Genomic DNA, 26,985 nt, shown 5'->3' on the forward strand with positions numbered 1-26,985 from the left:
AGGGGCGGGGGCTAACGGTAAAGGGGGGGGTGGGGGGGCTAATGGGAGTAGATGAAACTCGAAAATAGGGCATGTGAGTTGTCGATTACCGGTTAAATGGGGTCAAAAAATAGCGTGGTGATAATTAAAAGGGGCGGGGGTGAAAAGTAATAGGGGGGGCTAATGGGAATAGGTGGAATTCGAGAATAGGTCATGTCAGGTCCCGAATAGGGAATAAATCGGGTCAGTAATTTGCGTGGTGATAATTAAAGGGGGATAAGGTTGATGGTAATGAGGGATGCTAATGGGAGAAGGTGGAATACGGAAATGGCTTCATTTTATTTTTGTATATAAAATTAGCCTAATAAATACATCGTAAAATGACAATAACTCCATTACCGTTCTTCGTAAAGCAATTCTGAAAGTACCATTTGATTCGGCGGACGTTTTTGCATGGGGTAGGTGCCCATTTCAAAGTTCAGACTAAAAACTAAACGATGAAATTCAGCTTTTCTTGTTTTTTGCAAAGAGGACCATACCCCCTAACACCGTTAATTTTGCCTGGGGCGTTGATTTCAGGCCATGAACGGATTCCTCATCCTTTTCTACATAAGATGAAATGTCTCTGGGAAATAGAAAAAGGAATAAAAGCGATTTTTTCTGTAAATCAACTACTACTACTACGGTGCTACTAGAGAATACTATTACAGGTGCTATAAAGTGAAAACAGATGTCATTATGTTCAAAAAGCAAATTGCGTGGTGATAAATAAAGGGGGGGGGGGGTAAACGGTAATTGGGGGGGCCAAAGGGAGTAGGTGAAACTCGAAAATAGATCATGTGAGGTTTCGAATAATGGGTAAATGGAATTCGTAATTAGGTCATGTTCGGTGTCGAATAGGGAGTAAATGGGGTCAGTAAATTGCGAGGTGATAATTAAAGGGGGCGGTGGTGAAAAGTAATGGTGGGGGCTAATGGGAATAGGTGGAATTCGAAAATAGGTCATGTCAGGTGTCGAATAGGGAATAAATCTGGTCAGTAATTTGCGTGGTGATAATTAAAGGGGGATGAGGTTGATGATAATGGGGGGGGGCTAATGGGAGTAGGTGGAATACGGAAATGGCTTCATTTTATTTTATTTTTATAAAAATAGCCTCATGATATACATCGTAAAATGACAATAACTCCATTACCGTTCTTCGTAAAGCAATTCTGAAAGTACCATTTTAATCGGCGGACGTTTATGCATGGGGTAGGTGCCCATTTCAAAGTTCATACAAAAAACTAAGTGATAAAATTCATCTTTTCTTGTTTTTCGCAGAGGGGACCATACCCCTAAACACAGTTAATTTTGCCTGGGGCGTTGTTATCAGGCCATGAACTGCTTCCTCATCCTTTTCTACATAAGATGAAATGCCTCTCGGAAATAGAAAAAGGAATAAAAGTTTTTTTTTCTGTAAATCAAAAAAATCCCCGAACATTCCTGATAGTTATATGCAAATATACCCGTTAGTTTTTATCTTAGAGCAATTCTAAGTGTACCATTCGATTCGTCGGAGTTTTCTGCATCGATTAGGTACCCTTTGCAAAGTTCAGAGTAAAAACTAAGCGAGAAATATCACATTTTCCATACACGTCGACACAACACCGATACTTATGAATTGCTGTTCCATTAGCCTAACCTAACTCGATTTCACGAGTTAGGTTAGAGTAAGAAAACAGCAATTCATAAGATTGGGTGTTGTGGGATGGGTCAAAAGAAGAAGAGGAAGAAGACCTTGCAGTGGTTACTGTGCATAGCTCCGTTATAAGGCCTCAAGAAGAAGAAGAAGGTCTAGATTTTAGAATTCGGAAATAGGTCATATGGGGTGTCGAGTAGGGGGTTAATGGGGTCAGTAAATTGCGTGGTGATAATTAGAGGGGGCGGAGGCTCATGATAATGTGGGAGGGGCTAATGGGAGTAATTGGAATTCGTATTTAGGTCATCTTCGGTATCGAATAAGGGGTAAATGGGGTCAGTAAATTGCGTGGTGATAATTAAAGGGGGCGAGGGTTAACGGTAATTTGGGGAGGACTAATGGGAGTAGGTGAAACTCGAAAATATGTCATGTCAGGTGTCGAATAGGGATTAAATCGGGTCAGTAATTTACGTGGTGATAATTAAAGAGGGATGAGGTTTATGGTAATGGGTGGGGTCTAATGGGAGTAGGTGGAATACGGAAATGACTTCATTTTATTTTTTTATATAAAAATAGCCTAATAAAATACATCGTAAAATGACAATAACTCTATTAGCGTTCATCGTAAAGCAATTCTGAAAGTACCGTTCGATTCGGCAAACGTTTCTGCATGGGGTAGGTGCCCATTTCAAAGTTCATACTAAAAACTAAGCGATTAAATTCATCTTTTCTTATTCGCAAAGGGGACCATACCCCCAGACACCGTTAATTTTGCCTGGGGCGTTGATTTCAGGCCATGAACGGCTTCCTCATCCTTTTCTACATAAGATGAAATGCCTCTGGGAAATAGAAAAAGGGAGTATTGGGAGTAGATGGAATTCGTAATTAGGTCATGTTCGGTGTCGAATAGTGAGTAAATGGGGTCAGTAAATTGCGTGGTGGTAATTAAAGGGGGCGGGGGTGAAAAGTAATGGAGGATGCTAATGGGAATAGGTGGAATTCGAAAATAGGTCATGTCAGGTGTCGAATAGGGAATAAATCGGGTCAGTAATTTACGTGGTGATAATTAAAGGGGGATGAGGTTGATGGTAATGGGAGTAGGTGGAATACGGAAATGACTTCGTTTTATTTTTTAATATAAAAATAGCCTAATAAAATACATCGTAAAATGACAATAACTCCATTAGCGTTCATCGTAAAGCAATTCTAAAAGTACCATTTGATTCGGCGGACGTTTCTGCATGGTTTAGGTGCCCATTTCAAAGTTCATACTAAAAACTAAGCGATAAAATTCATCTTTTCGTGTTTTTCGCAAAAGGGACCATACCCCCAAACACCGTTAATTTTGCCTGGGTTGTTGATTTCAGGCCATGAACGGCTTCCTCAACCTTTTCTACATAAGATGAAATGCCTCTGGGAAATAGAAAAAGGAATAAAAGCGGTTTATTCTGTAAATCCAAAAAATCTCCGAACATTCCTGATAGTTATATGCAAATATACCCGTTAGTTTTTATCTTAGAGCAATTCTGATTGTTCCATTCGATTCGTCGGAGTTTTCAGCATCGATTAGGTACCCTTTCCAAAGTTCAGAGTAAAAACTAAGCGAGAAATATCACATATTCCATACACGTCGACACAACACCGATACTTATGAATTGCTGTTCCATTAGCTTAGCCTAACTCGATTTCACGAGTTAGGCTAGAGTAAGAAAACAGCAATTCATAAGATTGGGTGCTGTGGGATATGTCAAAAGAAGAAGAAGAAGAAGACCTTGCAGTGGTTACTGTGCATAGCTCCGTTATAAGGCCTCAAGAAGAAGAAGAAGGTCTAGATTTTAGAATTCGGAAATAGGTCATATGGGGTGTCGAGTAGGGGGTTAATGGGATCAGTAAATTGCGGGGTGATAATTAGAGTGGGCGGAGGCTCATGATAATGTGGAGGGGGCTAATGGGAGTAATTGGAATTCGTTTTAGGTCATGTTCGGTATCGAATAATGGGTAAATGGGGTCAGTAAATTGCTTGGTGATAATTAAAGGAGGCGAGGGTTAACGGTAATTTGGGGGGGACTAATGAGAGTAGGTGAAACTCGAAAATATGTCATGTCAGGTGTCGAATAGGGATTAAATCGGGTCAGTAATTTACGTGGTGATAATTAAAGAGGGATGAGGTTGATGGTAATGGGTGGGGTCTAATGGGAATAGGTGGAATACGGAAATGACTTCATTTTATTATTTTATATAAAAATAGCCTAGTCATATACATCGTAAAATGACAATAACTCCATTAGGGTTCATCGTAAAGCAATTCTGAAAGTACCGTTCGATTCGGCGGACGTTTCTGCATGGGGTACGTGCCCATTTCAGAGTTCATACTAAAAAGTAAGCGATAAAATTCATCTTTTCCCCTAAAAGCAATTCTGAGTGTACCATTCGATTCGTCGGAGTTTTCTGCATCGATTAGGTACCCTTGGCAAAGTTCAGAGTAAAAACTAAGCGACAAATATCACTTTTCCCATACATGTCGACACAACACCCAGCCTTATGAATTGCTGTTCCCTTATTTTAACCTAACTCGATTTCACGAGTTAGGTTAGAGTAAGAAAAGAGCAATTCATAAGATTGGGTGTTGTGGGATGGGTCAAAAGAAGAAGAGGAAGAAGACCTTGCTCTGCGAAGCAGTGGTTACTGTGCATAGCTCCGTTATAAGGCCTCAAGAAGAGGAAGAAGATCTAGATGCTAGAATTCGAAAATATGTCATATTGGATGTCGAGTAGGGGGTTAATGAGGTCAGTAGATGACGTGATGATAATTAAAGGGGCGGGGATTCATGACAATGTGTGGTGAGCTAATGTGAGTAGGTGGAATTCGTAATTAGGTCGTGTTCGGTATCGAATAAGGGGTAAATGGGGTCAATAAATTGCGTCGTGATAATTAAAGGGGGCTGGGGTTAACGGTAATGGGGGGGGGGCTAATGGGAGTAGGTGAAACTCGAAAATAGGTCATGTGAGATGTCGAATACTGGTAAAATGGGGTCAGTAAATTGCGTGGTGAAAATCAGAGGGGGCGGGAGTTAGGATAAGGGGGGGGACTATTGGGAGTAGGTGGAATTCGTAATTAGGTCATGTTCGGTGTCGAATAGGGAGCAAAGGGGGTCAGTAAATTGCCTGGTGATAATTAGTCGGTGGCGCCGTTTCAGGAGGTACTTTAGAGAGAAATCGAGTGCATGCGTGCGTGCGTTCCGTGACCCCGGCCTTGTCCACGGTCCCTGTAAATACCTGTATATAACCTGTTCACCTAAGACAGAAAACCCCCGGGGGCTCCCCTGTGGTCGGCCCCTCTCCCCCCGCCGTGGCCATCACCAGGGGCATTGAATTCTTTGTTAGTTTTGTACCCGTATCTCGTGACCTCCAGTGCCCCGCGTGGTGGCTTCGGCGGGGCGGTAACGGGGCGCGGCGAGGCGGGGCGGGGAGGGGTGACCCAAGACCCATATTCGTAACGTCTTGGGAAACATATAGTGAGCCCCCGAGACACTTAAGAATGCCCACCCTCCCTTCCCCGCCCCCCAGAGCAGCCCCCCGGCGTCAGGAAGGCTGGCAGCGAGCGGAGCGCTTTGTTGAGTTTCCTGGTTACGTCTTAGAAAAGAATCATTTGTTTTGTACATGTTGATGCCGATAACTCCTGATGAGACCCCGCGCTCCAATTTACTGTAGCGGGAGGGAAGGCAGACTCAAGCCCGAATTTATAAACGTCTCGGGGCCTCAGATCGCTTGCTGGAAAAGACTACAGTAGAAGTTGCTCTGGGATTTTCATGGACTGTTTTGTGACCCTGGTGATAGCTTGACACGACCTCTACGCCTTCAACGGTAAAGTCAATCAAGAAAACCCGGTCAATCTTCCTGTGCCTGTTGGAAAAGCCTCTCGTGGAAGGTGCTCTGGGGTTTTCATGGACTGTTTTGTGACCCCGGTGATAGCTTGACAGGAAAAATTACCCTATATTTAACCATCATTTTCTCAGATTAAAACTAGCTCTAACTCACTCTACCATACACTAAAATGTAAGCCAACAATCCCTCTCTCTAATCCACCCACCCCAGACTCTCTACCCTCCCTCACTTTAGAGCTATCTCACTTTTTCTCAGACAGTGTCACTCACCCACACTATTTAGCCTATCTTTAACCCTCATTTTCTCACATTATTAACACGAACTCTGCACCTTGAACGGGAAACACCCCCCCCCGTGAAGACCCGGTTAATCTCCTCCGTGGCCTTGAAAAACAGTCGTAATTGAAGCCCGAGACGTTTAGGAATGCGACCCTCAGAGCAGTGTCACCATGGAGGTAGAATTGGTGGAGGTGACATCAGCCCAATTAAGTGAATCCGCCCGAGCTGATATTTTTACGGCCAGGTGTCAGGTCTCAAGTCAGGCTCGCCCACCCCCATCTTTTGGCCGTAAATTTGACACTTCGTCGGCTTCACCTCAAGGAAGGGGGTTAGCGGGCCCGCCAATCCTACCTCCATGGTGTGAGGTTATCAGCGGCGTCAGCACATCGTTCATTCTTACATTTTCCTGCCGAGATGTTTTAGCGTCACCAGCGGCACATCTCTCCTCGGCCAAGACAATAACGATTCCTCATAATAAGCTTTTCTATGGTAACTTGTACATAGCGAGACAGCCTCACCCTCCCCTCAGCGTTCAGACCCGGGGCGACACCTCGACAACCCGCCACTCAACCACCACACAGCCGCGCTCAGCCACAACCCAGCAACCACAGCCACGGACAGTGTTTGGAGAGTTCTTGGGTGAGTTTGGGGTGCTTTGAATGGTCAGCGCACCCCTGGATGATTGGTGGTGTGCTGAGCGGGGCTGTGTTGCGGGGGCTGGCGGCGGAGGCTGCGACCACAGTACGCCCCGAGCCACGTCACACACACACACACACACACACACACACACACACACACACACAGCCGTAAGTTCATTAATGTACTCTTATCTTGTACAGAGTAAACAACAACAACAACAACCATTTTCAACTTAATTTCTTAGATGTGTAATAATTTTTAAAAAAATCTGCACAGTGAATTTGTTCCCGTGTGTGTGTGTGTGTGTGTGTGTGTGTGTGTGTGTGTGTGTGTGTGTGTGTGTGTGTGTGTGTGTGTGTGTGTGTGTGTGTGTGTGTTCATCTCTCACCCATATCACCACACAAAAGGTATGTCCACGTATCTATATAATCTATGTAAACCCCTTGATATATACATTCACTCAGTCACTATAGGCCATAATGCATATAAACACCCCTATCAGTAACCACCTAACTACCATTAGCCTCACCACTTGTTAACTACCCCGCCGTGTTACGTGATGAACAGCATCTTGTCAGCCGTCCCAGCCTCTCTTCACCCTATCCCCGCTGGACTCTGGGTAAAGACGTGACCAGCCTCCAGCCTCCAGCCTCTTGTCACACCTCCAAGACTTTCCCCGCTGGACATTGCTTGAGACGTGATGAACAACAACAGCCTCCAGCATTTGCCACACCTCCGAGCCTCTCTCCTCGTCATTTGCCCGGTGGACCCTGGACGAGGAGGACGTGAGGAAGAGGAGGTGAAGATGAAGACGAGGAATAAGTGGTGAGTGTTGGCTTATACTTATAATAGTGTTGGTATCAGTAGAAGTAGTAGTAGTATGTCAGACTTCTCTACGATTTGTTATGTAATATGCTATAATTACTACTACTACTACTACTACTACTGCTACTACTATTACTACTACTACTGCTACTACTATTACTACTACTACTGCTACTACTACTACTACTACTGTTTAATGTGTGTTGTGATAATTATAAGTGGTGATTTTGGTGTTGAAAGAGAAGACAGGGAGGTGGGGGATGGGGGGGGGTAGATGTTTATTATATGGTGGTGGTGGTGGTGATGAACTAGAACATGTGGTGATGAGATTGGTGTGTGGATAGGTAGGTGGTGGTGTTTGGTGTTGACTGGTGATATAACAAGCCAAGTGGTGGTGGTGGTGGAGGTGGTGATGGGTGGTGGTGATGAGATTGGTATTGACGGTGATGAGATTTGAACTAGAACATGTGGTGATGGTGGTGGTGGTGATGGTGGTGGTGGTGATATCTTCTATACATATCAGACCCAATGACATGCCGTTTTTCGCAAATATCTTTCACACGAAGACTCGGATCAGCATGGGACTTTGGCACAGATTGTTTCACACCATCCGCTAATTTTTGATGCTATTGTGCAATGCCAGATGTGGTTAATTATGGTGTTTACTCCTGACTGTGATGGCAAAACCTGCGTGAGCCATCACCAGGGGCATTGAATTCTTTGTTAGTTTTGTACTCGTATCTCGTGACCTCCAGTGCCCCGCGTGGTGGCTTCGGCGGGGCGTTAACGGGGCGCGGCGAGGCGGGGCGGGGAGGGGTGACCCAAGACCATAGCTGGGCAGGACAACAGAAAACCTTATTCCCGATAACCGATAGCTGATAATGAAAAACATTAACGTCGATAACCGATATTCGTTAACTAGAGACACAAATATAGGCGATAACCGATACCCGATATAAATCCACAATTCCGCCTTCAACGGTAAAGTCACCCAAGAAAACCCGGCCAATCTTCCCTGTGCCTGTTGGAAAAGCCTCTCGTGGAAGGTCCTCTGGGCTTTCCATGGACTGTTTTGTGACCCCGGTGATAGCTTGACATGAAAAATTACCCTATATTTAACCATCATTTTCTCAGATTAAAACTAGCTCTAACTAACAATCCCTCTCTCTAATCCACCCACCCCAGACTCTCTACCCTCCCTCACTTTAGAGCTATCTCACTTTTTCTCAGACAGTGTCACTCATCCACTGATTTTAGACCTATACAGGGTGTCCCACGAGTTATGGTAAATACTTTGAGAGATGATATATCAGGTAATTCTAAGTGAAAATTACTCTATACACATATGCTCGTTTTTGCTTTATTATGCGAGAAATTGAGTGTTTAGGTGTGGCGGTTTGTGTGCTGCCGGGGGCTGCGGGGCCATGTTGTGTAGGGAGCAACAGCTGACTGACTGCCCGGGCGTGATGCCGCCAATCTGTAGCCTAGTGATAAACATTTGCATTTATTACAACATGGGGCTGCATTATCAACAAATAACACTTACTGAGTGACCAAATAAATTACTGTGCGGGATAATCAAAGAAAAAAATACTCCGAACTTAACAATGGAACAGTTAGAAAAAACGCTTTATGCAGACATGGCAACTCACTGCGCTCACTGTGGAGCTGTGACAGTTGACACAGTGTAGTGTTTAAACGCCAGTGTGATAACTCACCTTACAACAAGTGTTCAAAGTGAGAGCCTTCACACTCAATACACTTCCTTGCTCGATCCAGGACCGATGTCGTCACCCTCCTCAGCATTGGTCTGTTGTTCTTTATTTCCTGTGTCACTTCCTGGATCCGCTGAATTAGCTGTTCTCTTGAATGCGGTTTATTCTTGTACACCAAAGACTTCATGTGACCCCATAAGTAGAAATCCAGTGGTGTTAGGTCAGGGGATCTCGCTGGCCATTGCTGAGGGCCTCCTCGACCAATCCACCTCTCAGGAAATAGCTGGTTGAGGTATTCTTTGACTCGTTTACTGGAGTGTGGTGGTGCACCATCCTGTTGTAGTATGAGATGTTCATAAATGTGTAGTGGAACTTCTGTCAGAAGGAGAGGAAGCTCATCTCTCAAAAAGTCATGGTAGACGTCCCCTGTTAGGCGCCCCTCGAAAATGAAAGGTCCAAGAAGTAGGTCATCCACAATGCCACACCAAACGTTTACGGAGAAGCGATGCTGGAAGTTGCTTTCAACAGTTTGGTGTGGATTTTCCTTTGCCCACCAGTGATCATTATGAGTGTTTGTTACTCCGTGGCGTGTAAATGTTGCCTCGTCTGTGTACAGAATGTGGTTGCTGTGGTGTTGGTGTTGAAGGAGCCAGTGACAAAAATTCAGTCTCTTTTCATGGTCTTCTGGTTTTAGGTGTTGTGTTTTGTGTAAATGGTACGGGTGAAAGCCTTCTCTCCTCAGCGTGCGCCAAGCTGACATGCGTGTAACTCCCAGACGCGATGAAAGCCTCCGTGTGCTTATGCTCGGGCTTCTTAATGCTGCTTGAACAACACCCCTACCTTCCTGTGCCCCTTCTGCACGCTCAGCTGTTGCAAGCACTCCCGGGAAAGTTCCAAAATCTCTTAGGTGCTGGAAAACTCGGCAAAATACTCTGCTGTCAGGATGTCTTCTGTCAGGATATTTTTGTCTGTATTCTTGTGCGGCAGCCCAGGAGCTACCGTTACAGAATCCGTAGATGAACATCATGTCTGAGTATTCAATATTAGTGAAGGTAAAGGGCATTTTCCAGAGGTTATTTCGATAAAGTGTAGTCAGGAAACACTTCTCAGAGAGACGTTTACGCGCGCCTCAACAGACTGTCGGCATTCCTTGCTGTGAGTTGCCATGTCTGCATAAAGCGTTTTTTCTAACTGTTCCATTGTTAAGTTCGGAGTATTTTTTTCTTTGATTATCCCGCACAGTAATTTATTTGGTCACTCAGTAAGTGTTATTTGTTGATAATGCAGCCCCATGTTGTAATAAATGCAAATGTTTATCACTAGGCTACAGATTGGCGGCATCACGCCCGGGCAGTCAGTCAGCTGTTGCTCCCTACACAACATGGCCCCGCAGCCCCCGGCAGCACACAAACCGCCACACCTAAACACTCAATTTCTCGCATAATAAAGCAAAAACGAGCATATGTGTATAGAGTAATTTTCACTTAGAATTACCTGATATATCATCTCTCAAAGTATTTACCATAACTCGTGGGACACCCTGTATAGCCTATCTGTAACTCTCATTTTCTCACATTATTAACACGAACTCTGCACCTTGAACGGGAAATTCACCCCCGTGAAGACCCGGTTAATCTCCTCCGTGGCCTTGAAAAACAGTGTGATGGGTCAAAAGAAGAAGAGGAAGAAGACCTTACTCCGCGATGCAGTGGTTACCGTGCATAGCTCCGTTATAAGGCCTCAAGAAGAGAAAGAATATCTAGATGCTACAATTCGGAGATAGGTCATATGGGGTGTCGAGTAGAGGGTTAATGCGGTCAGTAAATTTCGTGGTGATAATTAGAGTTTGCGGGGGTTCATGATAATGTCGGGGGGGCTAATGGGAGTAATTGGAACTCGTAATTAGGTTATGCTCGGTATCGAATAAAGGGTAAATAGGGTTAGTAAATTGAGTGGTGATAATTAAACGGGGCGGGGTTTAACGGTAATTGGGGGGTGCTAATGGGAGTAGGTGAAACTCGAAAATAGGTCATGTGAGGTTTCGAATACTGGGTAAATGGGGTCAGTAAATTGCGTGGTGATAATCAGAGGGGGCGGGGGGTTAGGGTAAGGAGGGGGCTATTGGGAGTAGGTGGAATTCGTAATAAGGTCATGTTCGGTGTCGAATAGGGAGTAAATGGGGTCAGTAAATTGCGAGGTGATAATTAAAGGGGGCGGTGGTGAAAAGTAATGGTGGGGGCTAATGGGAATAGGTGGAATTCGAAAATAGGTCATGTCAGGTGTCGAATAGGGAATAAATCTAGTCAGTAATTTGCGTGGTGATACTTAAAGGGGGATGAGGTTGATGATAATGGGGGGGGGGGGGGGGCTAATGGGAGTAGGTGGAATACGGAAATGGCTTCATTTTATTTTATTTTTATAAAAATAGCCTCATGATATACATCGAAAAATGACAATAACTCCATTACCGTTCTTTGTAAAGCAATTCTGAAAGTACCATTTTAATCGGCTTACGTTTCTGCATGGGGTAGGTGCTCATTTCAAAGTTTATACTAAAAACTAAGCGTTAAAATTAATCTTTTCTTGTTTTTCGCAAAGGGGACCATACCCCCAAACACCGTTAATTTTGCCTGGGTCGTTGATTTCAGGCCATGAACGACTTCCTCATTTTTTTCTATATAAGATGTAATGCCTCTGGGAAATAGAAAAAGGAATAAAAGCGGTTTTTTTCTATAAATCAAAAAAATCCCCGAATATTCCTGATAGTTATATGCAAATATACCCGTTACTTTTTATCTTAGAGCAATTCTGAGTGCACCATTCGATTCGTCGGAGTTTTCTGCATCGATTAGGTACCCTTTGCAAAGTTCAGAGTAAAAACTAAGCGAGAAATATCACATTTTCCATACACGTCGACACAACATCCATACATATGAATTGCTGTTCTATTAGTCTAACATAACTCGACTTCACGATTTAGGTTAGAGTAAGAAAACAGCAATTCATAAGATTGGGTGTTGTGGGATAGGTCAAAAGAAGAAGAGGAAGAAGACCTTGCTCCGCGATGCAGTGGTTACTGTGCATAACTCCGTTATAAGGACTCAAGAAGAGGAAGAAGGTCTAGATTTTAGAATTCGGATATAGGCCATATGGGGTGTCGAGGGGGGGGTTAATGGGGTTAGTAAATTGCGTGGTGATAATTAGAGGGGGCGGAGTTTCATTATAATGTGGCGGGGGTTAATGGGAGTAATTGGAATTCGTAGTTAGGTCATGTTCGGAATCGAAAAAGGGGTAAATGGGGTCAGTAAATTGCGTGGTGATAATTAAAAGGGGCGGGGGTTAACGGTAATTGGGGGGGGACTAATGGGAGTAGGTGAAACCCGAAAAAAGGTCATGTGAGGTGTCGAATACTGGTTAAATGGGGTCAGTAAATTGCGTGGTTATAATCAGAGGGGGCGGGAGGTTAGGGTAAGGAGGGGGTGCTATTGGGAGTGGGTGGAATTCGTAATTAGGTCATGTTCGGTGTCGAATAGTGAGTATATGTAGTCAGTAAATTGCGTGGTGATAATTAAAGAGGGCAAGGGGTGAGAAGTAATTGGGGGGGCTAATGGGAATAGGTGGAGCTCGAAAATAGGTCATCTCACGTGTCGAAGAGGGAATAAATCGGGTCAGTAATTTGCGTAGTGATAATTAAAAGGGGATAAGGTTGATGGTAATGGGGGGGGGCTAATAGGAGTAGGTGGAATACGGAGATGGCTTCATTTTTTTTTTAAATAAAAAAAGCCTAATAAAGTACATCGTAAAATAACAATAACTCCATTAGCGTTCATCGTAAAGCAATTCTGAAAGTACGATTCGACTCGGCGGACGTTTCTGCATGGAGTAGGTGCCCATTTCAAAGTTCATACTAAAAACTAAGCGATAAAATTCATCTTTTGTTCTTTTGCGCAAAGGGGACCATACCCCCAAACACCGTTTATTTTGCCTGGGGCGTTGATTTCAGGCCATGAACGGCTTCCTCATCCTTTTCTACATAAGATGAAATGCCTCTGGGAAATAGAAAAAGGAATAAAAGCGTTTTTTTTCTATAAATCAAAAAAAATCCACGAACATTCCTGATAGCTATATGCAAATATACCCGTTACTTTTTATCTTAGAGCAATTCTGAGTGTACCATTTGATTCGTCGAAGTTTTCTGCATCGATTAGGTACCCTTTGCAAAGTTCAGAGTAAAAACTAACCGAGAATATCACATTTTCCATACACGTCGACACAACATGCATACTTATGAATTTCTGTTCCATTAGCCTAACCTAACTCGATATCACGAGTTACGTTAGAGTAAGAAAACAGCAATTCATAAGATTGGGTGTTGTTTGAAGGGTCAAAAGAAGAAGAGGAAGAAGACCTTGTTTCGCGATGCAGTGGTTACCGTGCATAGCTCCGTTATAACGACTCAAGAGGAGGAAGATCTAGATGCTAGAATTCGGAAATAGGTCATATGGGGTGTCGAGTAGGGGATTAATGGGGTCAGTAAATTGCGTGGTAATAATTAGAGGGGATGGGGGTTCATGATAATGTGGGGGGGGGCTAATGTGCGTTGGTGGAATTCGTAATTAGGTCATGTTCGGTATCGAATAAGGGGTAAATGGGGTCAGTAAATTGCGTTGTGATAATTAGAGGGGGCGGAGGTTCATGATAATGTGGGGGGGGGTTAATAGGAGTAGGTGGAATTCGTAATTAGGTCATGTTCGGTATCAAATAAGGGGTAAATTAGGTCAGTAAATTGCATGGTGATATTTAAAGGGGGCGTGGTTAACGGTAATGGGGGGGGGGGGGGCTAATGGGAGTAGGTAAAACTCGAAAAGAGGTCATGTGAGGTGTCGAATACTGGTTAAATGGGGTCAGTAAATTGCGTGGTGATAATCAGAGGGGGCGGAGGGTTAGGGTAAGGGGGGAGGGGGCTATTTGGAGTAGGTGGAATTCGTAATTATGTCATGTTCGGTGTCGAATAGGGAGTAAATGGGGTCAGTAAACTGCGTGGTGATAATTAAAGGGGGTGGGAATGAAAAGTAATTTGGGGGCTAAGAGGAATAGGTGGAATTCGAATATAGGTCATGTCAGGTGTCAAGTTGGGATTAAATCGGGTCAGTAATTTACGTGGTGTTAATTAAAAGGGGATGAGGTTGATGGGAAAAGGAGGGGGGTTAATGGGAGTAGGTGAAATACGGAAATTACTTCATTTTATTTTTTTTAAAGAAAAAATAGCCTAATAAAATACATAGTAAAATGACAATAACTCCATTAGTGTTCATCGTAAGGCAATTCTGAAAGTACCGTTCGATTCGGCGGACGTTTCTGCATGGGGTGGGTGCTCATTTCAAAGTTCATACTAAAAAGTAAGCGATAAAACTTATCTTTTCTTGTTTTTCGCAGAGGGGACCACACCCCCAAACACCGTTAATTTTGCCTGGGGCGTTGATTTCAGGCCATGAACGGCTTCCTCATCCTTTTCTACATAAGATGAAATCTCTGGGAAATAGAATAAGGAATAAAAGCAGTTTTTTTCTGTAAAACAAAAAAATCCCCGAACATTCCTTATAGTTATATGCAAATATATCCGTTAGTTTTTATCTTAAAGCAATTCTGAGTGTACCATTCGATTCGTCGGAGTTTTCAGCATCGATTACGTACGCTTTGCAAAGTTCAGTGTTAAAACTTAACGAGAAATATCACATTTTCCATACACTTCGACACAACACCCATACTTATGGATTGCTGTTCCATTAGCCTAGCCTAACTCGATTTCACAAGTTACGTTAGAGTAAGAAAAAAGCAATTCATAAGATTGGGTGCTGTGTGATGGGTCAAAAGAAGAAGAGGAAGAAGACCTTGCTTCGCGATGCAGTGGTTACCGTGCATAGCTCCGTTATAAGGCCTCAAGAAGAGAAAGAAGATCTAGATGCTAGAATTCGGAGATAGGTCATATGGGGTGTCGAGTAGGGGGTTAATGGGGTCAGTAAATTGCGTGGTGATAACTAGATAGCGCGGGAGTTCATGATAATGTGGGGGGGGGGCTAATGGGAGTAGTTGGAATTCGTAATTAGGTCATGTTCGGTATCGAATAAAGGGTAAATGGGGTCAGTAAATTGCATGGTGATAATTAAAGGGGGCGGGGGTTAACGGTAATTGGGGGGTGCTAATGGGAGTATGTATAAGTCGAAAATAGGTAATGCAAGGTGTCGAATACTCGTTAAATTGGGTCAGTATATTGTGGGGTGATGATCAGAGGGGTAGGGGGGTTAAGATAAGGGGAGGGGGCTATTGGGAGTAGGTGGAATTCGTAATTAGTTCATGTTCGGTGTCGAATAGTTAGTAAATGGGGTCAGTAAATTGCGTGGTGATAATTAAAGGGGGTGGGAATGATAGGTAATTTGGGGACTAAAGGGAATAGGTGGAATTCGAAAATAGGTCATGTCAGGTGTCGAGTAGGGATTAAATCGGGTCAGTAATTTACGTGGTGTTAATTAAAGGGGGATGAGGTTGATGGTAATGGGGGGGGGGGGGGGGCTAATGGGAGTAGGTGGAATACGGAAATGACTTCGTTTTATTTTTTAATATAAAAATAGCCTAATAAAATACATCGTAAAATGACAATAACTCCATTAGTGTTCATCGTAAAACAATTCTGAAAGTACCGTTCGATTCGGCGGACGTTTCTGCATGGGGTAGGTGCCCATTTCAAAGTTCATACTAAAAAGTAAGCGATAAAACTCACCTTTTCTTGTTTTTCGCAGAGGGGACCACACCCTCTAACACCGTTAATTTTGCCTGGGGCGTTGATTTCAGGCCATGAACGGCTTCCTCATCCTTTTCTACATAAGATGAAATGCCTCTGGGAAATAGAATAAGGAATAAAAGCAGTTTTTTTCTGTAAAACAAAAAAATCCCCGAACATTCCTGATAGTTATATGCAAATATACCGTTAGTTTTTATCTTAAAGCAATTCAGAGTGTACCATTCGATTCGTCGGAGTTTTCAGCATCGATTACGTACGCTTTGCAAAGTTCAGAGTAAAAACTAAGCGAGAAATATCACATTTTCCATACACGTCGACACAACACCCATACTTATGGATTGCTGTTCCATTAGCCTAACCTAACTCGATTTCACGAGTTACGTTGTAGCTGTTGTCACCGCATTACTCACTCCAGCTCGACTCACTGTAGCTGTTGTCACCGCATTACTCACTCCAGCTCGATTCACCGTAGCTGTTGTCACCGCATTACTCACTCCAGCTCGACTCACTGTAGCTGTTGTCACTGCACTACTCGCCCCAGCTCGACTCACCGTAGCTGAACTACTCAGCGCAACTCATCGCACAACGCTACTCATCGCAACGCATCACCGTCTGGGAAGATTTCGTTCCTCCTTCCTCGTCACTGGGGGGGGAGTAATCTGTAGCAGAAGTCACCGCTCACATTCCGTGTTCCTTCCCCTCAGTGACAAGAAAATGGGGTGCTGCAAACACAGACTAAGATTATCAGTGTTTTCATGTTAAATGTTCATCGCCAGTACTTGTCGCAGTCCGTGTCGCGTCTTCATCGTTAACTTTCCTTGTACTCGTTTACCTTTGACTGTCCGTCTATGTCCTTGTGTTGTCCACCGTTACACATTGTTCCACACATACACCAACACTTAAATGTTAATCTACACAAACAACATTCACACAAACGCATACACAAACAAACACCTATCCTATGTGTTGTCCTTTTCGTAATGAGCTGTGTATATTTTGTCCAATAAAGTAACCCTGGCGGATATGACTTTCTCTATCCGTGAACCGATTAGCACTTAGAACACTCGCTACCACCAACAACGTTAGAGTAAGAAAACAGCAATTCATAAGATTGGGTGTTGTGTGATGGGTCAAAAGAAGAAGAGGAAGAAGATCTTGCTCAGCGATGCAGTGGTTACCGTGCAAAGCTCCGTTATAAGGCCTCAAGAAGAGAAAGAATATCTAGATGCTACAATTCGGAAATAGGTCATATGGGGTGTCGAGTAGAGGGTTAATGGGGTCAGTAAATTGCGTGGTGATAATTAGATAGGGCGGGGGTTCATGATAATGTGGGGGGTGCTAATTTGAGTAGTTGGAATTTGTAATTAGGTCATGCTCGGTATCGAATAAAGGGTAAATGGGGTCAGTAAATTGAGTGGTGATAATTAAAGGGGGCGGGGGTTAACGGTAATTGGGGGGTGCTAATGGGAGTAAGTAAAACTCAAAAATAGGTCATGTGAGGTGTCGATTACTGGGTAATTGGGGTCAGTAAAATGTGGGGTGATGATCAGAGGGGGCGGGGGGTTAAGATAAGGGGAGGGGGCTATTGGGAGTAGGTGGAATTCGTAATTAGGTCATGTTCGGTGTCGAATAGTGAGTAAATGGGGTCAGTAAATTGCGTGGTGATAATTAAAGGGGGCGGGGGTGAAAAGTAATTGGGGGGGCTAATGGGATGGGGTGGAGTTCGAAAATAGGTCATGTCAGGTGTCGAATAGGGATTAAATCTCGTCAGTAATTTACGTGGTGATAATTAGGGGGTGATGAGGTTGGTGGTAATGGGGGGGGGGGGGGCTAATGGGAGTAGATGGAATACGGAAATGGCTTCATTTTTTTTTTTATATAAAAATAGCCTAGTAAATTAAATCGTAAAAAGACAATAACTCCATTAGTGTTCATCGTAAAGCAATTCTGAAAGTATCATTTGATTCGGGGGACGTTTCTGCATGGGGTAGGTGCACATTTCAAAGTTCATACTAAAAACTAGCCGATAAAATTCATCTTTTCTTATTTTTTCGCAAAGGGGACCATGCCCCCAAACACCGTTAATTCTGCCTGGGGCGTTGATTTCAGGCCATGAACGGCTTCCTCATCGTTTTCTACATAAGATGAAATGCCTCTGGGAAATAGAAAAAGGAATAAAAGTTGTTTTTTTCTGTAAATCAAAAAAATCCCCGAACATTCCTGATAGTTATATGCAAATATACCCATTAGTTTTTATCTTAGAGCAATTCTAAGTGTGCCAAAGTACAGAGTAAAAACTAAGCGAGAAATATCACATTTTCCATACACATCGACACAACACCGATACTTATGAATTGCCGTTCCATTAGCCTAACCTAACTCGATTTCACGAGTTAGGTTAGAGTAAGAAAACAGCAATTCATAAGATTGGGTGTTGTGGGATGGGTCAAAAGAAGAAGAAGAAGACCTTGCAGTGGTTACTGTGCATAGCTCCGTTATAAGGCCTCAAGAAGAAGAAGAAGGTCTAGATTTTAGAATTCGGAAATAGGTTATATGGGGTGTCGAGTAGGTGGTTAATGGGGTCAGTAAATTGCGTGGTGATAATTAGAGGGGGCGGAGGCTCATGATAATATGGGGGGGGCTAATGGGAGTAATTGGAATTCGTATTTAGGTCATGTTCGGTATCGAATAAGGGGTAAATGGGGTCAGTAAATTGCGTGGTGATAATTAAAGGGGGCGAGGGTTAAGGGTAATTTGGGCGGGACTAATGGGAGTAGGTGAAACTCGAAAATATGTCATGTCAGGTGTCGAATAGGGATTAAATCGGGTCGGTAGTTTACGTGGTGATAATTAAAGAGGGATAAGGTTTATGGTAATGGGTGGGGTCAAATGGGAGTAGGTGGACTACGGAAATGACTTAATTTTATTCTTTTATATAAAAATAGCCTAGTAAAATACATCTTAAAATAACAATAACTCTATTAGCGTTCATCCTAAAGCAATTCTGAAAGTACCGTTCGATTCGGCAGACGTTTCTGCATGGGGTAGGTGCCCATTTCAAAGTTCATACTAAAAACTAAGCGATTAAATTCATCTTTTCTTATTCGCAAAGGGGACCATACCCCCAGACACCGTTAATTTTGCCTGGGCCGTTGATTTCAGGCCATGAACGGCTTCCTCACCCTTTTCTACATAAGATGAAATGCCTCTGGGAAATAGAAAAAAGGAAGTATTGGGAGTAGATGAAATTCGTAATTAGGTCACGTTCGGTGTCGAATAGTGAGTAAATGAGGTCAGTAAATTGCGTGGTGGTAATTAAAGGGGACGGGGGTGAAAAGTAATGGAGGATGCTAATGGGAATTGGTGGAATTCGGAAATAGGTCTTGTCAGGTGTCGAATAGGGAATAAATCGGGTCAGTAATTTGCGTGCTGATAATTAAAGGGGGATGATGCTGATGGTAATGGGGCGGGGGGCTAATGGGAGTAGGTGGAATACGGAAATGACTTCGTTTTAGTTTTTAATATAAAAATAGCCTAATAAAATACATCGTAAAATGACAATAACTCCATTAGTGTTCATCGTAAAGCAATTCTGAAAGTACCATTTCAATCGGCGGATGTTTATGCATGGGGTAGGTGCCATTTCAAGGTTCATACTAAAAACTAAGCGATAAAATTCATCTTTTCTTGTTTTTCGCAAAGGTGACCATACCCCCAAACACCGTTAATTTTGCCTGGGTAGTTGATTTCAGGCCATGAACGGCTTTCTCATCCTTTTCTACATAAGATGAAATGCCTCTGGGAAATAGAAAAAGGAATAAAAGCGGTTTTTTCTGTAAATCAAAAAAATCCCCGAACATTCCTGATAGTTATATGCAAATATATCCGTTAGTTTTTATCTTAGAGCAATTCTGAGTGTACCATTCGATTCGTCGGAGTTTTCTGCATCGATTAGGTACCCTTTGCAAAGTTCAGATTAAAAACTAAGCGAGAAATATCACATTTTCCATACACGTCGACACAACACCCATACGTATGAATTTCTGTTCCATTAGTCTAACCTAACTCGATTTCACGAGTTAGGTTAGAGTAAAAAAACAGCAATTCATAAGATTGGGTGTTGTTTGATGGGTCAAAAGAAGAAGAGGAAGAAGACCTTGTTCCGCGATGCAGTGGTTACCGTGCATAGCTCCGTTATAAGGACTCAAGAGGAGGAAGAAGATCTAGATGCTAGAATTCGGAAATAGGTCATATGGGGTGTCGAGTAGGGGGTTAATGGGGTCAGTAAATTGCGTGGTGATAATTAGATAGCGCGGGGGTTCATGATAATGTGGGGGGGGGGCTAATGGGAGTAGTTAGAATTCGTAATTAGGTCATGTTCGGTATCGAATAAGGGGTAAATGGGGTCAGTAAATTGCGTGGTGATAGTTAAAGTGGGCGGGGGTTAACGGTAATTGAGGGGGCTAATGGGAGTATGTAAAACTCAAAAATAGTTCATGAGAGGTGTCGAATACTGGGTAAATAGGGTCAATAAATTGTGGGGTGATGATCAGAGGGGTAGGGGGGTTAGGATAAGGGGAGGGGGCTATTGGGATTAAGTGGAATTCGTAATTAGGTCATGTTCGGTGTCGAATAGGGAGTAAATAGGTTCAATAAATTGCGTGGTGATAATTAAAGGGGGCGGGGATGAAAAGTAATGGGGGGGCTAATGGGAATAGGTGGAATTCGAGAATACTTCATCTAAGGTGTCGAATAGGGAATAAATCGGGTCAGTAATCTGCGTAGTGATAATTAAAAGGGGATAAGGTTGATGGTAATGGGGGGGGGGTGGTAATGGGAGTAGCTGGAATACGGAAATTGCTTCATTGTATTTTTTTTTTTATATAAAAATAGCCTAGTAAAGTACATAGTAAAATAACAATAACTCCATTATGTAAACATGTAAATATTAATCCTAAATATCTATCCGTTTCCACTTCTTCTCCCTCTATCTGTATAAATCCTCTTAGACTAGGCAACCTCATGAACGAACGATGACGCACATAGCTTGTGCGGCTGCCGAGGGCCAGTCATCATTTCGTCTCGATAGAGTTCGCATCACACGCTCCGTGTAAACCACAAAACCAGTAAAAGGACAATTTAAGCAAAGACTTTAAATCCAAACCTCCTATAAACTTATATTGGTGGCAGCGATTACAAAGCGATTACAAAGGATTTCTCATAAAATAATACTGGCCTACACAAAGCGCCTCAAATTACGTGGTGACTCCTTAGTGGCAACGACTCAGTGAACCAGTGTGAACTCAAGCACAACCTCTCTACAATTACGGGATTACTACACTCCCTATGAGACGACTACAAGCCCCATAGCTAGTACTTGCACCTACGTCATGTCCCCACCTACATTGTATCACCAAAACAACAATCTGTGCCACCACTCAGCAAACGTCCGTAACCAGTCTACCCAAAAATCCCACCTCAATTAACGGGATTAACCCCTGCCGAACTCCCCCAACCCTGTATCTTCACAGTCACAAGAGGAGGAAGAGGAAGCCATATTCGTAGTGACAAGGTAGTAGCCGCGGCCAGGCAGCTCAATTCAAGTGCGTCAGCAGTCTGCCTCAGCGTGCCGTCAATCAAAACATCGGCAACACCCGCCCCCGGCTAGAGGAACACGCCGCACAATTTTGGTTTGTCACCTGCACTATCACTAAAGTAAGACGAAACGTTGTTCCATATTTAGTACATGTACCGTCGAAACCCCCCACTTCAAATAACATTCTCACCCTCGTCTCCCATTCTCCACTAAATTACCCTAATATAATCGCCACTTCATTTGTTCTTAATCCCATACACGGATTACATTTAAATTCCTATCCCTACTCTCTTGTAATCCATACCGTTCGCCTTCAGCGCTCCTCCCCTCCCCGTTCACCAGCCCTACCCCTCTTTCGCCTGCGGCAGCCACGTCTTGCTGATCCCAGTGATATGTGTCGCCATCTGCACATCTGCTGATCCCAGTCATTTATGCCCTTGTACCGAACCAATCTTTCCTCAAGCGAACTCACGACTGCTTCACACCCAAGGTATCTTACCATTTCCTTACGGATTACCTACGAATCTTCCTATAAACTTCCCTTTAATCTTACTGAAATTTTCCCTTCCTATAATTTTCCTTATATACGTCCTAATATCTCCCCTACATTCCAGCTTGTGCCGGAGAGCAGAGAGAAGTGAGTTAAACCACATCTCCTGCGACCCAGTCTCCCCCCTCACCATACATCAGCCATACCATCCTGCTCTGGTCTCCTTACAAATGCATCGGACGCAGCTAAGTGACTCCCCCGTCTAACTCCCCATGTCCCAGGATCGAAAATTGGAAGAGGCTCTATCCTCTGACTTCAGCGGTTTAACGTTTGGTAATCCCCATCACACAGTCCTCCGTTCAGGAGCTGCTTATCCAAAACCTATTCCCCCAGCACCCCCATTACCTCCTGCAAAGAAGCTCCCCTCAGACTTTTCACCAGAGCCTTCCCAGACTACTTCCTCTTCCCAGACAGAACAGCACCAAAGTGACACAACCATGAGTGACAAACCTCAAAACGTCATTTTAAGGGGCGAGGATAAAAATCCAAAATATACGGGCTCAGAGGAGACCGGCCCCGACCTCCTAACTCACCTTCAGAGGGTAGAGGATGCTTTTACCAAATTCCAATATACAAATGAAAAGGAGAAATTGGCCCACCTTTACGACAGCATCCACACGGGCCCTTGTCGGGCTCAATCCATTATAAAAAGTGACGCATTCAAGAAAGCCGAAACATATGATGAAGCGAAAGCAAATCTCATCAGCCATTTCGGCTCCACATGCAAGCAGGGTGCCCTGTCAGTCTTGTTCCGCCTAGCGGCTACCTACCGTCCCAAAATAAAGGCTAATATTGCAGTGGATGACTGTTTAGGCGTCGCGGGTGGAGCCTTCACAGAGTTTGAAACCCAATTCCGTCACTCCCCGTGGACTACCGATGAGAAAATGAACCTTGAGGATGTGTGCCGCCTTTTCTCATACTTTATCTTTCTCCTCAATTGCACGGAGACACTCTTCAAAGAGTTACAAAAGGAAGAACCCCTACCAAAAGGTAGAACCCTTTTCAAACACATCAGTCCCCTGTCGGGACGAGAGCCACCAACAGAACCCACATCCTCAGCGGTGAGGGGCGTCAAAATTCAGAGGGGGCGTCCCCAAAGTCGCTCCCCGGCCGGAGCTCAGACCCCTAGGAACCGCTCTGCCACCCGCAGCCGCCGCCCTTACAATAGAGGCAGGGGTCGCGGGCGTGGCTATAACACTCAATATTGTTACAACTGCAGAATCACAGGACACCATACAGTAATTGCTGGTACGGCAGCAACACCCAACAGTCAAATCAATATTGTTCCTACCATAAGACATCAGGCCATAACACCAAGGATTGCCGCGCGAGGCCCCGGGGAGGTACCTCGTCGGGGGAAGCCTCGCGCGCCACGTCTCCCGCAATAACATAGGCTCAGGTACAAAATCACACCAGGTGTGTGGTATAGCTTCTGGACGCAAAGACAACCTTGGTATTGGAACCTCCCTGCCTAAAATTAAGTGGACTAGATGACACATCATTTAAAGTAGTTGGACACACCCCCTTGTCTATCCAGTTGGCTAACTCCCTGTCCCCGATTACAGCCACCTTTCATGTGTGTCATGGTTTGAATATCCCAGGTGATATTCTTTTGGGTCTTCAATCTATGCGGGAACACTGCTTATCCCTAGCTCCAGCAGAAGATTGTGTTTACCAACATGAAACACCAATTAGGACACTCACGGCCCCAAAGCCATTATTGTGCACTTCTCCCTCCGCCGATGGAGAATATACTCATCTTTCTAGCGTGGCCCAGCGGTCACTGGTTGATAATTCATCTCCAGCAGTGCATGTTATTAAGGAACAAAGTGCATCATCCTCCAATACATTACCTCCCTCTCCCTCTTCTTCCTCTTCGCAAGAGCATTTAAGGGTCCACGGCGTTCTGGCGAATGACGTCACGTTAGAAGGACGTGGATCAGCTATGCTTCAAATGCGTCTTGCTGGTATAAGTGATGAATGTGAGGCTATCTGTATGAGTGAGAGCTTGAAGATGAAAGCCATGACTATGGAGGATGCACTTTGCAAAGTAGATAAAAATGGTCAAACCTTCCTAATAATGCACAACTCCTCCCCATACGTACGCAAGTTCCGTCAAGGGACATGCGTCGTTGACTTTGAAGTTCTACCTGAACGCATAGGTAGCGTACAGGAATCAGAGATCATCTCCCCCTCTGAGATCTTGCGGAGTGATCATCATAAACAAAAGTAAATGATTATCTAGCTACTCATCTCGAAGATCTGGCTTTTCCAGAAGCAAGGAGAAATTGCACAACCTACTAGAGACATACCACTCCATTGTCAGTCTGCCGGATGATCCTATTGGGTCCACAAATGTTTTAACACATACAATACCGGTTGATCCCAATACCAACCCCATCTATGTGCCTGCATACAGAACACCACACTCTCAAAGAGCTATCCTAGATACTGCAGTTAAAGACATGTTAGCATCAGGTATCATAGAACACACTACTTCTCCCTGGAACTTTCCCATTTTCCTTGTGAAGAAGAAACACGGCCACTTTCGGCCAGTTGTAGACTACAGGAAACTAAATGCTGTTTCGCACCCTCAAAGATACCCTTACCTCACTTGCAGGATATTTTATGCAGCATGGGCACCAACAACAAGGTTTTCACGACCTTAGATTTAGCAAGTGGCTATTGGCAGGTAGACCTCGATGAGCATAGTAAACCGCTTACAGCCTTCTCTACCCCTTCGGGTCACTGGCAGTTTCGTAAACTCCCTTTGGAGTTAGTGGTGCGCCACTAACGTTCCAAAACTAGTCAACAAAGTCTTGCATGGCCTCCTTGGCAAACAGGTTTTCGCCTTTATAGATGACATCATCATAGTGTCACAGGATGTCGACTCACACATTACCTTACAATAAGTATTTAATCGCCTTTACCAGGCAGGTCTAACTCTGCGTTTCCCAAAATGTCATTTTTTGCGTCCAAGCATCACATACTTAGGCCATGTACTAGATCAGAATGGTGTACATACGACTCCTGACAAAGTCAAGGCTATTTTTAACTATCCTGTGCCAACAGACGTGAAATCTGTCCGCTCCTTCCTAGGACTGTCCGGGTACTATCGATCCTTTATCGAGGACTATTCACGCATTGCAAGACCCCTCACTCAACTTTTGCGCAAAGACTCCACATTTACATGGGGGGCGGAACATCAGGAAGCTTTTGATTACCTTAGAACAACACTAACATCCCCGCCTGTCCTGGCCTACCCAGACCACACAAGGACTTTTCCTGTACACAGACGCTTGTGGCAAGGGCCTAGGAGCCGCTCTCATGCAATATGATGTTAGAAATAAATTACAACCTCTAGCATATGCAAGTCGCACGCTCAACAAGGCAGAATCAAACTACAGTACTACCCACCTTGAGGCCCTTGCGGTCGTGTGGGCATTACGTCATTTTCGTGACATCATTTATGGCTACAATATCCATGTCAGAACCGACCACGCAGCCGTGGTGGAATTATTCAATACTAAAACCCTCACGGGAAATTGGCCCGATGGAGCCTCATTGTCCAAGACTTTAATCCCTCATTTGCTCATGTCCCTGGAGCAGTAAATCATGTAGCGGACGCCCTATCCAGAAATATCGGCGCGATAATGGACATGGATGTAGATCATTTTGATGACCCAAGTCGAACTCATGACCCAACTTTGAATGATTCCATACGCGCAGCGCAACAAACAGATAACTTCTGTCAACCCATCCTATACTATCTGCAGAGTGGCGACCCCAATTCCTTGCCAACGCTACCTGTCCCCTTAACTGACTTTGATCTCAACGACGGCATCCTCGTCAGGAATACATACATCACAACTAAATACGGTCCGCATAGGGAAGTTACACAAATCGTCGTACCAGAAAGCCTAGTCTCTATGATCTTGCATAACATACATTCTTCCCCTCATGCAGGACATCCTGGAAAAAGTAGAGCTTTGATGCAAGCCCGTTTGTTATATTATTGGCCACGTATGCGGCTCGACATCATTGATTACATCAACAACTGCCACACTTGTGCAGAAAATTATGGATCCATTACTCAGCAAGTCCCCATCAAAAGCTATCCCATACCTTTCGAGCCATGGGATACCATTGCTATTGACCTATTGAAATTACCCCAAACTACTGAAGGCCACAAATACCTATTGGTTGCCATTGATCATTTCAGTCGTTTCTCGGTTCTAGTTCCCATAGTGGACAAGCAAGCAACTACTGTGGCTAAAGCTCTCATTGATGAAGTCTTTTGTAAATATAACGCCCCTAAAGTCCTCATCTCAGATAATGGCACAGAATTTAACAATAAAATCTTGGAGGCAATCTGCAGGGAATACCAAGTTGATAAGGTAAATACCATGGCTTATCATCCAGCTTCCAATGGCAGTGAAATAAATATACAGTCTGTCGGGAAGCTTCGGCTTGACAGGCTAGATTCGTTGCCAGAATTATAATTATATTTATATGTATATATCAATGTGTGTATATTATGGCAATAAACATTACTTACTTAAAAAAAAATGGTCGAGCGACACAATCGCAAAATCATTCAGACACTTCGCTCTCTGGTCGGTGATGTCTCAGTAACTTGGCACGAATGGATGCCTCAGGTAATGGCTTCTCTTAACTCATCTCTCCATAAATCAATAGGTGACACACCTCACTATGTCATTTTTGGCCAGGACCATCGCTTGCCGTACTCATTCCTCCTCAAAGAGGACACACCCATCTATAATTTTGATGACTACGTTCGAGTCAGAGGGACAGACTTCCAGAAGATCTATAAACGGGTTACCTCCAACATCGAGGATAGCAAGGCTGCCATGAATGCGTCACAATGGAAATCAGCAACCGACAAATTATTGGTCATAGGGGACATTGTCTATTTAAAAATTCAGGAACCCAAAAACAAACTAGCACCTCGCTTTGAGGGACCATACCGCGTACTGGCCTACGACAAGGGGAATAAGGTCAAGATCCGCCACCTGACTACC

The 26,985-nt window shown here is 43.9% G+C and overlaps 1 protein-coding gene and 1 long non-coding RNA gene across 5 annotated transcripts in view; both read left to right on the top strand.

Annotated features, from left to right (window-relative positions):
• The window catches only part of LOC126995063 (uncharacterized), a 90,221-nt gene extending 83,136 nt beyond the window's left edge, over positions 1 to 7,085 (top strand). For all 4 annotated transcript variants that reach the window (XR_007749887.1, XR_007749889.1, XR_007749888.1 and 1 more), the window contains one exon: positions 7,026 to 7,085. This is a non-coding gene — a long non-coding RNA (uncharacterized LOC126995063). The remainder of the gene's footprint in view (positions 1 to 7,025) is intronic.
• A 13,879-nt stretch (positions 7,086 to 20,964) lies between these two features.
• LOC126995064 (uncharacterized) lies at positions 20,965 to 23,119 on the top strand (the record flags this gene model as incomplete). The annotated part of the gene is made up of 2 exons (XM_050854356.1): positions 20,965 to 21,883; positions 22,008 to 23,119. A coding segment is annotated over exon 2 (964 nt), but the record flags the coding sequence as incomplete, so codon positions are not given.
• Between the last annotated feature and the right edge of the window lie 3,866 nt (positions 23,120 to 26,985).

The sequence above is a fragment of the Eriocheir sinensis genome, unplaced genomic scaffold (assembly GCF_024679095.1).
Source record: "Eriocheir sinensis breed Jianghai 21 unplaced genomic scaffold, ASM2467909v1 Scaffold973, whole genome shotgun sequence".
In the NCBI taxonomy this organism is placed as follows: domain Eukaryota; kingdom Metazoa; phylum Arthropoda; class Malacostraca; order Decapoda; family Varunidae; genus Eriocheir; species Eriocheir sinensis.